Raw genomic sequence first — 16,405 nt, 5'->3', positions numbered from 1 at the left:
GTACTGAATTAAAAAATCAGACCCAGACACAATCCTTAAACAGTGACTCTGTTTTTCTCTCTCCTGATGCCTTCTGGCCTGCTAACACCAGCATTTTCTGCTTTCATTTCTGATTTCCTCGGACCTGACAGTGTGAAGTTCCAGAGCCTCGGTCTCAGTACTTCAGACTTTTCATGGTGTTTTGGTGCTGTAAACGCAGTTGTCTCTTTGCATATCCTGAACTTAATTTCCCCTACTGGCAACAGTTCCATCAGCTGCCTGGGCTCCAAGTTCTACAATCATCTTTGCCTGTCTTGTTAAGCCATTCCTTAAAACCAGGCTCCTAGTCACTAATCCCAGTCTGGTGTCACATATTTATTTTGTTCTAATGCTTCCTTGCATCATCTTTTGGATATTCCATGATGTTAGTGATACTAGGTGATTTCTTATTAACCAGTTTGTGGGAACCATCAGACCATAAGACATGGCAGCAGAATTAGGCCTTTCAGCCCATCGAGTCTGCTCTGCTATTCCGTCGTGGCTGATCCCGGATCCCACTCAACCCCATACACCTTCCTTCTCACCATATCCTTTGATGCTCTGACTGATCAGGGAACAATCAACTTATGCGTTAAATATACGCACGGACTTGGCCTCCACTGCAGTCTGTGATAGAGCATTCCACAGATTCACCACTCTGGCTAAAAAGAATTCCTCCTTACCTCTGTTTTAAAGGGTTACCCTCAATTCCATTTTTTTTTGCATATTTGTGGCCATGTTCTGCACATTGCCTTAAGAATGTTGTTTTGGTTACAAAGCACCTGCAATGACACCCAATCCTGAAAGGTGATATAGAAATACAGATTTTTTAAGGTAGTGACTGCTTTATGTTTCAGACTGGGTCTGAGTCTTTGATGCAAATTTTGTATTTTTTTTCTCTCTCCTGACAGCAAAGCTCCAAAGCCGGAGAAGCTTCCCGTCCACGTGTTTGAAGTTGATGAGGATGTTGACAAAGACGAGGTGATTATTACTGTCTCTCTGATGTGAATTGGGTTGGGAGCCTAAGCTTCCTGTTATTCCTAAAGCTCTTTCTGGTTTCAGTGAGCAGCTGTGTCCTAGCTGTTCGGTCACTCGTTTCTGGAAGTGAGGGCATGTATTTGGGGTAAGGTCCTGACCATTTGTGCTGAGGTGGCACTCCTACCTTGAGAGGATGTACTTGGGATGGGACTCCCTCCTTGTGGGTATGTATTTGGGGTAAGGTCCTGACCATTAGTATCAAGATGGGACTTGTATGTCGTGACATTACTGAATAACAAAATTGGAAGAAAGGCCTTCTCCCTCTCCTTGTGTCCTTACATTCAGCAGAAACAATAGGTAACAAGCTTGCTCACTCGGGACCAACTCTCACTAGAGTCACCCATCAGAGATTTTCTTTCATTCATCATCTGGCCCCCCTCCCCCCCCCTCCCAAGATGGAGCGTATGATCAGATGGGCAAGTGGTCTGGAGTCTAAAAAAAATTAGCATAATGTTGGCACGATACAACCCCGAGTGTCCACGAATCATTCCTTGAATCTGTACTGCCAACAGGATTAAAGTTGAGCTTTCGTGTGCTGGGGACTGTGGAATGGAACCGAGCAGCTCTCCACCAGAGGGCCAGTGAAATGAATATCTCTCCAGAGCTGCAAGAGTCTCTGATTATGTTGTGGAAGTCAAAAAAAAGAGAAGAGATAAATTGATAATAGTTTAGCTTTATTTGTCATTTGCAACGAAAAACGAAAGGTTTCTTCCAGCGCTGAGCTTCCTGCAGGTGTTGCCAGGTTTCCCGCACCAGCATAGCAAGCCCACAACTCGGAGTCTGTAACCGTACGCCCTTGGAACGTGGGGGGAAGCTCAGAGAAAACCCGTGCAGACAGCGGTGGGAATTGAACCCCGATCTTGCCGCTGGTGCCGTGAAGCATTATGCTAACCACTGCACCGCCGAGCCACTGTGCCGTGGAGTCGCAGAGCAACACATCAGAGATACAGGATCTCCAGCGCAAGTCCATACCAACGACAGTTTCCACACAGCGAGTCCCAGTTCCCCGTGTTTGGCCCGTCCCCCTCGAAGCCCCGCCCCCTGCTGCTGGATGCAGTAATACTACTGCAGCAGAGCGAAGCCTTGGGATTGATTAGCTGTTGGATCCTCAGACATGTAAGGAAAGCCCAAGGTAAATGACTCACATAATTCCCACTTAATTTCATACAGTTTTGGATCCTATATTGCAGAATATAAATCAGTTAAGGAAATTTCTTAAGCGGTCTGCACTTGGCTCTGTACTTGATTTATTTATTGATATGCAGGGTGGAATAGGTCCTTCCAGCCCTTTGAGCCACACAGCAACCCCTGATCGAACCCTAGCGTAATCATGGGACAATTTACAATGACCTATTGATCTACCCAACCATTGCAGCTTTGGACTGTGGGAGGAAACCGGAGCACCCGGAGGAAACTCCTTACGGACAGTGGCGGGAATTGAACCCAGGTCGCTGGTACTGTAAAGCATTGTGCTGACCACTGCACTACTGTGCCAGTGTTTAGTTCTGTTTGAGATTCGTCTCCTGTATTCAGTGTAATCCACCCAATGCGTTTTGTGATTTGAACAATTAGAATTGACAGGGCTTTAAGGTCCTTGCCAGTTATTTCACAAATATGTTTTGAATCAAACGTGTTCAATGTCCTCTGGCATTTATATATATCGGGACACAGACATGGGCGCCACAGTAGCGTAGAGGTTAGTGCAACACTGTTACAGCTCAGAGCGTCTAGAGTCTGGAGCTCAATTCTGAAATGCCATCTGTATATAGTCTGTACGTTCTCCCCATGTAATGTGTGGGTTTTCTCCCGGTGCTCTGGTTTCCTCCAAAGACCTACTGGTTAGGAGGTTAATTAGTCAATGTAAATAGTCCCGTGATTAGGGCTAGGGTTAAATGGGGGAGGGGTGTTGCTGGACAGCATGACTCAAAGGGCCAGAAGAGCCTATTCGGTGCTATATTGCAAAAAATAAATAGATAGATAGATAGATAAATATTTAAATAAATACATATGGAATGGTAACTATACAAGTTCCTGGTAATAGTTCACTGAGAATTCACTGAGAATAGTTCTGGGCACCACTCCTTAGCAGGGATATATTGCAAATTCAGTGTCGATTCATGACTAATTTTTCGACTCTACCACACCACCCAAGACCCTTCTTCTTCAGCTTTTCTTCGGTTTCAGTGTTGACTGAGACCTTGGCAAGGTTTTATGGAAGACCGGCAGTTTCCCATGCTACAAGTCTCCCCTCTCCACGCCACCGATGTTGTCCAAGGGAAGGGCATTAGGACCCATACAGCTTGGCATCGGTGCCATCGCTGAGTATTGTGTGGTTAAGTGCCTCACTCAAGGACACAACATGCTGCCTCAGCTGAGGCTCGAACTAGCGACCTTCAGATCACAGGATCAACACTTTAACCACTTGGCCTCGTGCCAACACCCCAAGACCCATCTCCTCCATGATAGGCCAAGATGGCTTTCTCCAATAATAACCTTAACTTGAATTTGATAGGGTGAGGGTGATTTTAGGATAAGGCAGGTGGGGTGAATTTCATATCTCAGTAGCTCCTACTTTGCATGTTGTTGTATCTGAGTGAGATTCATTGATTGTGAAGATTGTGTTCTGGCATGAGGTTAACAACTGGATTTACAGGAGTTTGGAATGCAGTGTTTCATTTATTCTACTGACAAGGAGCTTGCCTTCAATCTTAAGTATGTGAAACGATTGTGAATGGGGACTGATGGAGTTGCTTCTTTGTGATACAGGATACAGCATCCCTTGGATCACAGAAGGGAGGGATCACAAAACAAGGATGGCTGCACAAGGGCAACATGAACAGTGCAATCAGTGTGACAATGCGGGTAAGGTTCAAAAATTCAGGATTGTTTAATGTCATTACCTGTGTACTAGTACAAAGGAGAGCAAAATAGTTGTCACTCTGGCTCTGATGCAGCCCAAAAAAAATCACACAATAAGATAAAGGCCCAATAATAATATAAAAAAATAAATATATGTAAGTATAGATTGATTGCATGTCCATAAAGTGACACTAGGCACAGGAGTGTCTGTACATTTTAGCTCTCTGTTTTAAGTTATAATGGACCTTTCACATGGTTCTGGATTTGGCCTTGGCAAGCAGCATTAAATAAATCAGCTGAGTAGCTTCATGGAAATATTGACTAGCTGGTAACTACTGTATGTAGGTTTTGCAAAGATTTCTATTCCAATACAGTTTTTGATAAATTTGTTTTTCTTGTGAGTGTTGTTTCTCTAATGCCGTGTGCCTGTGATTCTGCTGCATGTAAGCTTTTCATTGCACCTGTGTACGTATGCAGTTGTGCAGATGGCAATAAACTCGCCACGAGTTGGGGAGTAGCATTCTGATATTTCCCCTGTGACTGGTTGTCATCACTTCAGCTTACTATGCACGTGCTGGCTGTTTCAGTCCCCACACCGCATCAGTCGGACTGCATTATCTGTAGAACGACTCTGGACAGGTTGATGCTGTGTCAATGAATGTCTCTTTCACCATACAGTACTGGGCGGTTGTGGAGATGCAGCATCCTCTCCAGATCAATTACATCAAAACCCCACACCTTCTTTGGGTTGGAATCTTCTGTAACAGCTTTCTGGCAGAGTCCTGATGTAGGGCTTTAGCCTGAAATATTGACAGTTCCTTTCCTTTCTCAGATTCTGCTTGACCCACTGAGTTTCTCCAGCAAATTGCTTGTTGCTTCAGATTCCAGCATCTAAAATCCCGTGCATCTCCCTTAGCATTTTCTGTGTTTAAATCCAGTCTCCTCTCACTCTTCTCCACTCCAGCAGATGCAAGCTGAGCCTGTACTGCTTTTTCCTCAAAAGACAACTGACTCAGTCCAGTTATCAGATGAGTGAAATTTCTCTAAACTGCTTCTAGTGCATTCTTGGATGAACTATTGACAAAATGTTACCTTCCCCAGTTATTGTTGCCTAAATAATCTCTCTCAAGTTATAGACACGGATTTACACTTTGTGTAATCTGCAGTCTCTCATCCTTTTGGTGATGAGCTTCATTTTTCCTGCCAAAGTGTCCAGCTCCCTCCTTCCCACATTTATCATCCATTTGCCACATCTTTGCCTATTCACTCAAAGTGTCAGAATCCCCTTGTTGCTTCACGACCAGTTGGGGCTGAGGGGCAAAATGGATCAGCCATGGTGAAATGGTGGAGCAGACTCGTTGGACCAGGTAGCCTAATTCTGCTCCTACAATAGATCTTGTGGTCTTGGTTCTCCTGCAAAACAGGGCTGGATTAAGTAGTGGAATGTGATTGTGGGGAGATGGGAATGAAGAGAGGGGGAATGGATGAGTGGGGAGCTGGGGGGGAGTGGAATAGTGAGAAAACTATCAAAGAGATGTGAGGTGATCGGTGGGGGGTGTGTGCATGGAGTGGTGCAGAGGGAGGCGAGTGTGGTGAGTTGGAATGGACTGGACTGTAGGATGGAGATTAGTGTACTCTGTCCGAGACAATGACCAACTCCCTTGGCTGTGAGATTGGGTTGGTCTGGGTCAGGATTGGAGCTGCTGACCTGGGTGAGACAAAGCGTCTAATCTTGGTTGCCTGCTGCGTCAGTACACGGTTGCAGGGTGTGTGCTTCTTGAGTACCTCCCTCCGACTCAGATGCTGCACTTCAGAACTTCATTTTCCTCAAGCACCCCCACTACCTCACTCTGCCCAGTTTGATGGCGTAACACCATAAAATACAGGAATAGAATTAAGCCATTCGCCATTCAGCTCTGCCATTCAGCCAAGGTTATTTTTCTCCAACCCATTCTCCCAACTATAACCCTTAACCCCCTTATAAATCAAGAATGCATCAAAATCTGCCTTAAGTGTACCCAGTGACTTGGCCTGCACAGCCATCTGTGGCAACAAATTCCACTAATTCACCACCCACTGGCTGATGAGATTCCTCCTCATCTTTGTCCCTTTACTGTGATTGAGACCTCCGATCCTACTAATGTTCTCCCTACCCACTCTATCCAGCCTTTTCAGTATCCAGCGAGTTTTCCTGAAACTCCTCCACATTCACCTGAACTCCATTGGGTCCAGGCCCAGAGACATCAAACTCTCCTCTCCTGGAATAATCTTTGTGAGCCATTCCCTTCAGTGTTCAGGTCCCTGGATGTAAAATAAATCTGTGGCACTTCAGGGTGTCCCAGTGCTCTTTACAGACAGTGAGGCACCTTAGTTGGGTGGTCAGTTTAATGGGAAAACTGACAGCCAGGTTGTGCAGAGCAAACTCCCTCAAGCAGCTTTGTGATAATGAGCAGATAGTCTGTCTTTGAGTGCACATTGTTGGCGGTGGGATTATTACTGGCCAGTGGCCATCTTGAACAGTGCAGTGGGACCTTGTGCCCACATGAGAGGACAGGGGTAAAGATCCCCTTTGGTGTGGCTCTCCCTCCACTGCTCTTGACATACTTGCCAAGGTTTTATTATTCTGGTTTCTGAAGTTTACCTTGAACCCACATTCTTCATAATCAGAGCTCGACCCCCTGAGAAAATGCCACGTCCGTTAATTTCCACGAGTAGGCAGTAAATTCTGAACACAACATAAATGTTTGTCTTCCACTCTCTGGCTCTGCTTCTGTCTCCTCAGTCATTCAAGAGGCGATTCTTCCACCTGACCCAGCTTGGTGATGGCTCCTACATTCTCAATTTCTACAAAGACGAGAAAATCTCCAAGGAGCCAAAGGGCTCGATCTTCCTGGATTCGTGCATGGGCGTGGTGCAGGTAGGAGAGCACGTGTTTTAACGGAGGCGTTGCTGCTGATTTCAGTGAGGGTCGCGACCGTAATGAGCCCCCTACCTGGAGATGGTGAAACCCAAGTAGCTACCAACAGGTTTCCTGTTTACTGCCTCGAACTACAGGGGAAAGCAGAACACAACAGTCTGGCTCTTGTTTCTGCTCCGAATGCTTGCCAATTTTAAACAGCCAGCACAGAGATCTTATATAAGTTGCACTGCAAATGCAGTAGACAGAACTCTCCAAACTGGAGCCTGTAGTTTTGTGGAGGAGTGCTGATCTAGTGTGCTCTGAGTGAAGGGCTTACTTTTTTTTCTCCATTATTTCTGAGATCACTTGTACATTGATCACTCAAATAACTAACTACTTGTAGATACAAAAGCCTGAAAGCATGTCCCACCAGGCTCAAGGACAGCTTCTACGCTGCAATGTAAGATGATCGAATAGTTCCCTAGTATGCTCTAATGGACTCTTTACCTCACTATCAACCTTGTTCTGACCTTGCACCTTATTGTCTACGATTTATCTGTACCTGACTCTTTATTCCTTATTACCTTGTTCTACCTCGATGCACCGTATAATGAAATTATCTTTGTGAATGGTATAGAAGACAAATTCTTCACTCTGTCTTAGTACAGGTGACGATAATTAAAATGTTATATTGACTACAAGAATGCATGTTCTCATCCACATAGTGGATAATGCTAAAAAGTCCTACAATAGTCACTTTTTGGTTATTGTTTTCGTTTGTCCTTTTCATTCTGCTTCTTCCTGTCCCCCTTCCCTCCATTCCCAATCCCTATGGCTGCTTCCACTTCAGCACCCTTCACAAAGCTACCTGGGACTCATCCATTATCTTGCTCAAGTATGTTGACCAAAACCCCCAGCCCAGTCACTGGGTCCTTCCCTCTGGCCATTGTCTAAATTTGTACCTCATGACAAGATCCAAGCTCGTCATTGTATTTGGTTCTAGGATGTGAATTTAACCTCAAGTGTGTCCCTATTGCTTCCATTCCCTTCACTTTACCTGATCTGTTATTGTCCCAGCTCTTTGTTATTTCTTGAACTTGGGTGTCTTTGGCAAAGCCTGATTGTTCCTCAGAAGGTAGTGAGACAATCATGTGGTGGAGATCCTTGGTGCTGTGGGATCACAAGTTCCAGGACTCAGGTCCAATAATAACGAAGGAATTGTGATGTACTTCTCAGGTGGAATGTTGTCCAAGTTGGAACAGAACCTGCAGCTGGAGGTGTCGTACTGTGCTGGCTGCCCTCGTCCTTCTCAGTATTGTGGATTGGGGCATGCCCTTGTGGTCGTCAGAGCAAGTAACTGCAATGCATTTGAAAATGATGCACGCTGCAGCCACTGTGTATTTATGGTGCAGGAAATGAGTGTTCAGAGTGGTGTAGGATGTCCATTATGTGGGCTGGTTTGACCTGGAATTTGACAAGCCTATTGCTTGAGCGGCACTTACTCTGACACATGGAGAGTACGCCAGCAAGATCCTGACTTGAGCCTTGCAGATGGTGCGTGGACCATGCAGTGTCAGGAGGGGTGGGACTTGCTGCAAGGCACCAAGCCTTTGTCCTACTCATAGGGAACAGAAGCACGGAAATAGGCCATTCAGCCCAACAGGTCTGTCCTGTTACTAGTCTGCATACTAGTCCTGTTTGCTAGCATTTTGCCCAAAACCTACTAAGCCTTGCCATGTTAGTGCTGATATGTGTGGAAACACTTAGGGCTGCCCCCAGCACATCTTTGGTTGTGTTGGTTGTTAATGCAAATGATGCAATTTTACTGTATGTTTCCATGTACGTGTGACAAATAAAATGAATCTGAGCTTTGTTCCCCCCCCCCACCCATGGGTGCTACCTGACTTGCTGAGTTCCTTCGGCATTTTGTGAGTGTTGCTCAGTTTATCACTGCATTGAAGAATCAAAAAGCAGTCTTTCTGTTTTACAGAACAGCAGAATACGGAGATATGCCTTTGAACTGAAGATGCAAGACAAGAGCAGTTACCTGCTGGCGGCTGACAGCGACCTGGAAATGGAGGAGTGGATTGGGTCCCTGAATAAAATCCTCCAAAGTACTTTCGAGGCTGCTATGCAAGAGAGGAGGAATGGTGACTCGTTGGAGAGTGAGTTTGAATTCAGTCCTGTTTCCCTGATCTGACCGATTTCCTGATAATACCCTATTATCATTGTCATTAGGAAATGAAATTTGTTATTTTGCTGCAGCAGCACAGTGCAAAGATGTAAGATAGCTATAATCTATAAAATAAGTAAATACAGTTAAAAAAGAACAAGGTAGTGTTCATGGCTTCACACACAAAATGCTGGAGGAACTCAGCAGGCTGGGCAGCATCTGTGGAAAAGAGTAAACAGTCGACGTTTTGGGCCAAGACCCTGCCGAAGGGTCTTTTCCATAGAGGGTATATCCTGAGTGTCATTAATGATGAATACTGCCTTCTTGAGTCACCACCTCTTGGAGGGTAGGGGCCTGTTGTTGCTGGCTGAGCCTCCATCTCTCTGCGGTCTGTTGTGGTCCTGGTCATTGGAGCCGCCATACCAGGCGCTGATGTCACCAGTCAGAAAGTGGGCAGACTTGGCCGGTAAAACTCTGCCAGTCTTCTGCTGTGTCACAGTGTGCTCACTTCAACTGTGGTGCTTATTTGAAGAAAGAATGGCAAAGTGGGTTTTCCTTCTGAGATGCTGTGACGGGTATGGTGGATGTACGTGTGCGTACCTATGTGTTATACATTTTTTTGCCTGTGTTGGGGGATGTGTGTGTGTGTGAGAGTGAACTAGTACCTCTCTATTTCCCTCACCATGACTGCTGAGCTGAACTCCAGAACATAACCCTGGACCTGCTGGGTGAATTTACGGGCTGGAGTTGTATTTCCTGGAGGTAGAAAGCTAAGGAAGTGATTTAGTTGAAGACTTAAGAATGATGGCTGGATCTGACCTCTCAGGGGGTGTGTGTGATCGCAGGTGCGTCTCACAGCTATGCGGTTGCAACATGTGTCACTAACGGTACAGGAGAGCAGACCAGAACTCTGGTGGCTGGACCACCCCCACTGTCAGGACAACACCCACGGTCAAAGTCCTTCCCACTAATAACATTTAACAATAATTTGTTTTAAACCCATTGTTACATACCCCATAACTGGGTTGTCAAACCAGCAGAAATGGAACACCCGTTGGAGTCTGTAATTACTAGAAACTAATAAAGTTTATTAGTAAATTAAGTAATACAGTACACTAAATGCAAGGATATAAATGTAACAGGTTAGCAATGATAGTATACACATATACACAGAAATATGGGAATAGGAATCAGCCAAGCTTTGTCGAAGTGTAGGGGTAAATGATCAGTCTTCAAGTGAAGCAGAGTTCAGTTCAGTTTAGAGTAGTTTGAGATAGTTGTTGTGGTACCATTAGAGAGAGAGAGAGTGAGAGATACAGCTGAAATTTCAGGCAAACCTTCTGTTGTCATCTTGTCCCGTTGTAGTCACCAACTGTGACCCCTCCGTTCCAGATGCGACCGTTCTTCCGCGGTGAACCCGTCACCCAGCCAAGGGTGGACACACAACAGGCCCCCACCGGTCACCGACTGTGACCCCTCCGTTCCAGATGCGACCGTTCTTCCGTGGTGAACCCGTCACCCAGCCAAGGGTGGACACACAACAGGCCCCCACCGGTCACCGACTGTGACCCCTCCGTTCCAGATGCGACCGTTCTTCCGTGGTGAACCCGTCACCCAGCCAAGGGTGGACACACAACATGTCCCCACCGGTCGTACCTTTACACCTTGTGAGCCTCTGGCCGATTCCCGCGAATCGGTCCTCCAAACTCCCACCAACATGTGGGGGCACAATGCTCTCTCCAGTGTCTTGTGGCGTGTCTGCCTGTGTCTTAGCAAACCCGCTATTTTATCCCCCCCCCCCCCCCCGAAGGGGTATCACCATCAACGAGCAGTTCAGGTTCAAAGCGAATGTCCATGGCAGGATTAGTGCAGATGCCAAAATACTGAATTATGTCTGTGTGTGTGTGTGTGTCTCTCCCTCTCCCTCTCCCTCCCCCTCTCTCTCCCTCTCCCTCCCTCTCCCTCCCTCTCCCTCTCCCTCTCCCTCTCCCTCTCCCTCTCCCTCTCCCTCTCCCTCTCCCTCTCCCTCTCCCTCTCTCCCTCTCCCTCTCCCTCTCCCTCTCCCTCTCCCTCTCCCTCTCTCCCTCTCCCTCTCTCCCTCTCCCTCTCCCTCTCCCCCTCTCTCCCTCTCTCCCTCTCTCCCTCTCTCCCTCTCTCCCTCTCTCCCTCTCTCCCTCTCTCCCTCTCTCCCTCTCTCCCTCTCTCCCTCTCTCCCTCTCTCCCTCTCTCCCTCTCTCCCTCTCTCCCTCTCTCCCTCTCTCCCTCTCTCCCTCTCTCCCTCTCTCCCTCTCTCCCTCTCTCCCTCTCTCCCTCTCTCCCTCTCTCCCTCTCTCCCTCTCTCCCTCTCTCCCTCTCTCCCTCTCTCCCTCTCTCACATCTCCTCCTTATTAGCAGCATCCATTCTGCAGCTCTGCTTGGCTTCACACACAGCACCATCTTCAAGTTAATTGATTGCAGTAGTAAGGGAAAGAAAGAAGCCCCACTTCTCAGTGATGTGGTCAAACACATTTTAGAATTCAAATCAGCTTTATTACCCCTGCATATGTCATGCAGCAGTATAGAAGAAAACAAAATGTAAACTGGAGGCAAAGAGGAAAGTACTCAAGCCGAGCCAGAAGTGTCTGGAAGGAAGGGTGAGATGTATCTGAGCTGTAATTTAGTACGTGACAGAAGCACAGATAACATTGGTTGGGAGGGATTACAGTCGGGAGTCCTGCCCTCACTGAAATCTGTGTGGCTGCCTCCAACACACCAGAGCTGTATGTTGTTTCTAGAGGAAACATGAGAAGCGTTGGCTCTTTGTGAGAGAGTATATTGGCTTGGGGACACCGTGAAGGTATTGGCTTGGTAATGCAGTGTTTCCTGCCTTACACAGTGCATGTAAAGACAAGCAAGTTCTGATTGGCGTGTACCTCTTGCATATATTTTCATGCATAAGATTTATTTTTGTATTTCGAAGTAACTGCTGGTGCTGGTACCTGGTCCAGTGGTTCAGTGGGAGGTCAGGTAGAATTTTGATGGGTATGGATAAGGTGGGCATTCATAGTTTTTTTTTTGCCCCAGGGTCAGGGAGTTCAAAACTAGAGGGGGTAGATACAAGATAGGAGGGATATTTAACAGAGGCCTGAGAGATAACGTCTTTACACAGAGGGAGTTAAGTACGTGGATTGACCTATCAGATGAAGTGATTGAGGTGGGTACAATAGCAACACTAAGGAGGCATTTGGATAGGTACATGGAGAGGAAGGGTTTAGAGGGTTCTGGGCCGAACGTGAGCAATTGTGACTAGTAGGCTGGATGCTGTGGTCAGCATGGACTAGCTGGGCCGAAGGGCCTGTTTGTGTTATGTCATGCTATTGCTCTGACTCTGGGTGTGCTCCCATCGAGCCTGCTGAGTATTCCAGATCCATGGACTGCTGCGTTTGTGCCCTTGGCGAGCTGTCAGTGTGATCTGGGCCATTGGGGGGGGCCTGAGGGAATAGCTGGGGAGGGACTTCCTCCAGTGCACGTGGCAGGATCTACACATTAGCCAAGGTTTCAGAGTCAGGTTTATTATCACTGATGTACGAGGGGTGATTGATAAGTTTGTGGCCTAAGGTAGAAGGAGTTAATTTTAGAAAACCTAGCACATTTATTTTTCACCTTCCCCTAGAGTTGCCACCATGTCCTGGTGGGCCTCCTTGGGTGATAAGCCCTTGAGACCGAGGTAGCGGATGACTGCACGAAGCCTGATGTTGTCCATTTTCTCAGACAGTGCTTACTTGCAATTTTCAATTATCTGAAACAGAAATACCACAAAAGTTAATAACTTCAAACTTTCTGCATAATCATTCGAACAGTTGAACTGCACGTGCATGTAACGAGAGCTGTATAACTCATCTCCTTCTACCTTAGTCCACAAACTTATCAAGCACCCCTACCGTGGACCACTTTCTGGAGGTCCAAGACACTGACTTCTACAAAGAAGGGATCCGTATGCTCCACAACCGCTGGACTAAGTGTGTAAATGTAGGAGGGGACGATGTTGAAAAATAAACGTGCTAGGTTTTCTGTAATTGACTCCTTTCACCTAGGCCACGAACTTATCAATCACCCCTCGTATGTCGTGAAATTTATTGTTTTGCGACAGCAGGACAGTGCAAGACCTAAAAATCACTATAAGTTAAAAATAATAAGTAGTGGAGAAGAGGAAAGATGAACTGATGTTCATGAGTACCTTCCAAAGAGAGTCAGTGGGAGAAGTTCAGAACAACAGTTGTTGTCGGTCCAGTGGTTAATTTGAAACCTGAGATTCAGACCACCGTGGAGCTGGGTGACGGACTGTCGCTAGGTGGTGGAATGGGCTTGTGGAGGTTCAGCAGTAGCCGGCCCCTCTGATCGGAGTTACTGACTGTCCATGAGGTGTGCGAGTGCCTCCCAGGAAACCAGGTGCAGAGGATTCAGCCCTCACCCCCTTTCTGCTTTATGGCCGGGGTCCAGTCTTCTGCACCTATGGCAGTGTAAGTAGATTTTCAGATGCTTATGCACGAATGTGTACAACGGAGCTGCTTTTTTTAAATAGACCCATCTTTTTTAATCTTCTCTATTGGGATTCTGTTGAAAAGCGAACAAGGAAAGTGGAATTGTCCCAGAGGACATTAACTGGAGGTTTTTGCAGTTAGGAGGATTTTTGATGGGCTGAATGTTTTCAGTGACTGGAAGTTTGATGAGCAATAGACTCCTGAGTGAAGGGGGTGGGTGTAAGAGCCCGAGGGAGGGGTTCCTCAGTCACTTGTTGTGACCAGAAAGAAGCTGTCTGTAAGGGAATTGGATAGATACCGGGAAGGGTAGGGTGGTGAGAGTAATGGAGACTCGCTCACAGGGCTGCAACAGGTAAGGAGGGCCAAATGGCCTCCTTCAGCACGACGTGGGGCTACTGTACAACAGAGAAGTGGGAAGGTACGAGACATTAGACTTGTGGAGATCAGGATATCTCAAAGGAACCAGGAGCAATTTCTCCATGTCTCTGGTATAAGGGAATCATGGGTAAGTTGTGTGCACTGAGACTGTACAGAAAGCTGCTTTCTCAAGCACTGTATTAATCAAAGAAGAATCAGCAGAGGTTCTGGCATATGAGTATTGAATGGGGGCTCCACAGAAACTGCATTTAAGCTTAAATGCATTCAGGCCATTGACTCATGCACTTCCCCTTCTCTGAGTCATGCTCTCTACCCACACCACAAACTGGAAGTCCTTTAGTGATTGAAGGCCCTACTGTAGCAAATGTATTGACAGCTGTCCCGGTTTACTTGTGCAGTCTTGTGTTCTCCAGCTTTGGCCAGTCTCTGAAGTTACCCCAACTTTTAAAATTTAGAGCTCACAGGTTCTGGGGTGTAATGCAATATACTGATGAAGTTTTACCTCTAGTTTAAACATGGCATAGTGTGTGTACTGTGTATGTATTAGGTGGAGTACAGTGGCATCTGTGCTGTGTACCTTGTTGCTGAGTTTTGAGTTCCATCAGAGTCACTGGAGCCCAGTCTTAAATGTGGATATTCAGGGATATTCCAACCCCACTGACCATCCAGTACAGACACATCCCTAAACAAGGAAATCACTGGAATCATTGTGAACTAATACCGTGCTAAACTTCTGCATATAGCTGGAGAGAAGACTTAGTCTGCTCCATTTCCTGCCTGCTGACTTGATTCTTCTTGAGCAGGAATTTATTTTTTTTACACGCCAGCAGTTCAGTCCGAAAAAGAGCAATTACAATAAGAGCCATTTCGGGTGTCGGTCTGAATGGTAGAATCAGAATTGGATAACCAAGAAATCCTGCAGATGCTAGAAATCTAGAGCAACACGCACAAAATGCTAGAGGAACTCAGCAGGTCGGGCAGCGTCTGTGGAAATGGATAAACATTTGACATTTAAGGAGCCTTCATCAGGACTAAGAAGGAAGGCGGAAGATACCAGAATAAAAAGGTGGTGGGGGGAGGGAGGTGGGGGATGGAAGGTGATAGGTGAAGCTAGGTGGGTGGGAAAGGTTGAGGGCTGGCGAAGGACGGGAGTGTGGGCCATAGAAGAAAGGGAGGGAAGAGGGGACTCGTGGGGAAGTGATAGGCAGGTGAGAAGAGGCAAACTGAGGAAGGGAGAAAGTGGTGGGGCGGTGGATTTTTTTAACTGGAAGGAGAAATCAATATTCATGCCATTAGGTTGGAGGCTACCCAGAGGGAATATTCTCCACCCTGACACTAGGCATGAGAGGAAGCCATAGACCGGCATGTTGGAATGGGAATTAAAATGTTCCGTCACCAGGAAGTTCCACTTTTGGTGGATGGAGCACTGGTGCTCGACGAAGCAGTCCCCTAATTTGCATTGGGTTTCATGGCTATATTGGGAGTACCTGACACAATAGACAACCCCAGCAGATTTACAGGTGAAGTGTTGCCTCACCTGGAAGGACTGTCTGGGGCCCCACATGGAGGTGTGGCAGGAGGTGTACAAGCAGGTGTAGCACTTGCAGGGATAAGTGCCAAGACGGAGATTAATTGGGCATGACGAATGAACAAGGATTCTAATAAGAATTAGGTTTGCCATTAGCAACTTATAGGACATACAATTTGATGTTTGTAGCAGCAGTACAGTGCAAAGACCCAACTTCACTGTACTTTAAGTACAGAAATCAATAATTTGTGCAGAAGTAAGGAATATTCAGGCTGTATTCATACATGTGCTTGAATAACAAACTTGATTATGATCTGTGTGTGAATGAATTGTTCACAAATCTGACAGTGAGGGGAGGACATTGTTCCTGAATCATTGACTGTGCATCTTCAGGCTCCTGTACCTGCTCTCTGATGGTAGTAATGGGAAGAGGGCATGTCCTGAATGTTGAGGGTCCCTTGTGATGCCACCTTGAGGCATTTGAAGATTACCTTTGATGGTGGAGCTGAGTTTCAACTCTTTGCAACATCTTGGCCATATTCACCAAGTTGGAGCTCAGGGCCCTCCGTTAGTCAAGGTCGACCTTGGCTACGTTAGACTCAACTAGTCCTGCCTTGGGAACTCCAGCTCTGGATGTATCCTTGGGGTTTACTCCTGAAGCCTTTCCCATGAGTGGGTATAACCGCGAGCCGGTGAAGGTCTGGGATCAGAGTTTTCCTTCTCCTAGATAAGCTACTAACCTCAGCTGTCGAGTCCCATCTGCTCGAAACGACTGGTTTTAAGATGCCAGTAACCTGCCTTTGCCCCTTTGTTCTGTCAGGTGAAACAGTTCTGTCGAACTTAGTAGCTAGGCCATCTATATACGAAGGCCAGGAGATGGACTTGATTGTCAGAGGCTATTTGAGCATTTATTCAGTAGTGGGTGCTTACCCCCACTAACTCCCTTGGCTACGACAACCTTAAGAAACCAAAATAGAGAATAATGTAGTCAA

The 16,405-nt window shown here is 46.5% G+C and overlaps 1 protein-coding gene across 7 annotated transcripts in view; it reads left to right on the top strand.

Annotated features, from left to right (window-relative positions):
* The window catches only part of dock9b (dedicator of cytokinesis 9b), a 329,527-nt gene that overhangs the window by 183,964 nt on the left and 129,158 nt on the right, over window positions 1-16,405 (top strand). For all 7 annotated transcript variants that reach the window (XM_059970496.1, XM_059970495.1, XM_059970491.1 and 4 more), the window contains exons 5-8: window positions 930-999; window positions 3,823-3,918; window positions 6,698-6,832; window positions 8,805-8,979. In XM_059970496.1, coding sequence (XP_059826479.1) covers window positions 930-999; window positions 3,823-3,918; window positions 6,698-6,832; window positions 8,805-8,979 — 476 coding nt within the window. The remainder of the gene's footprint in view (window positions 1-929; window positions 1,000-3,822; window positions 3,919-6,697; window positions 6,833-8,804; window positions 8,980-16,405) is intronic.

This window comes from Hypanus sabinus, chromosome 5 (genome assembly GCF_030144855.1).
Source record: "Hypanus sabinus isolate sHypSab1 chromosome 5, sHypSab1.hap1, whole genome shotgun sequence".
NCBI lineage: Eukaryota > Metazoa > Chordata > Chondrichthyes > Myliobatiformes > Dasyatidae > Hypanus > Hypanus sabinus.
Note: the sequence above shows the minus strand (reverse complement) of the source record. Positions and strands in the feature narration are given on the sequence as shown.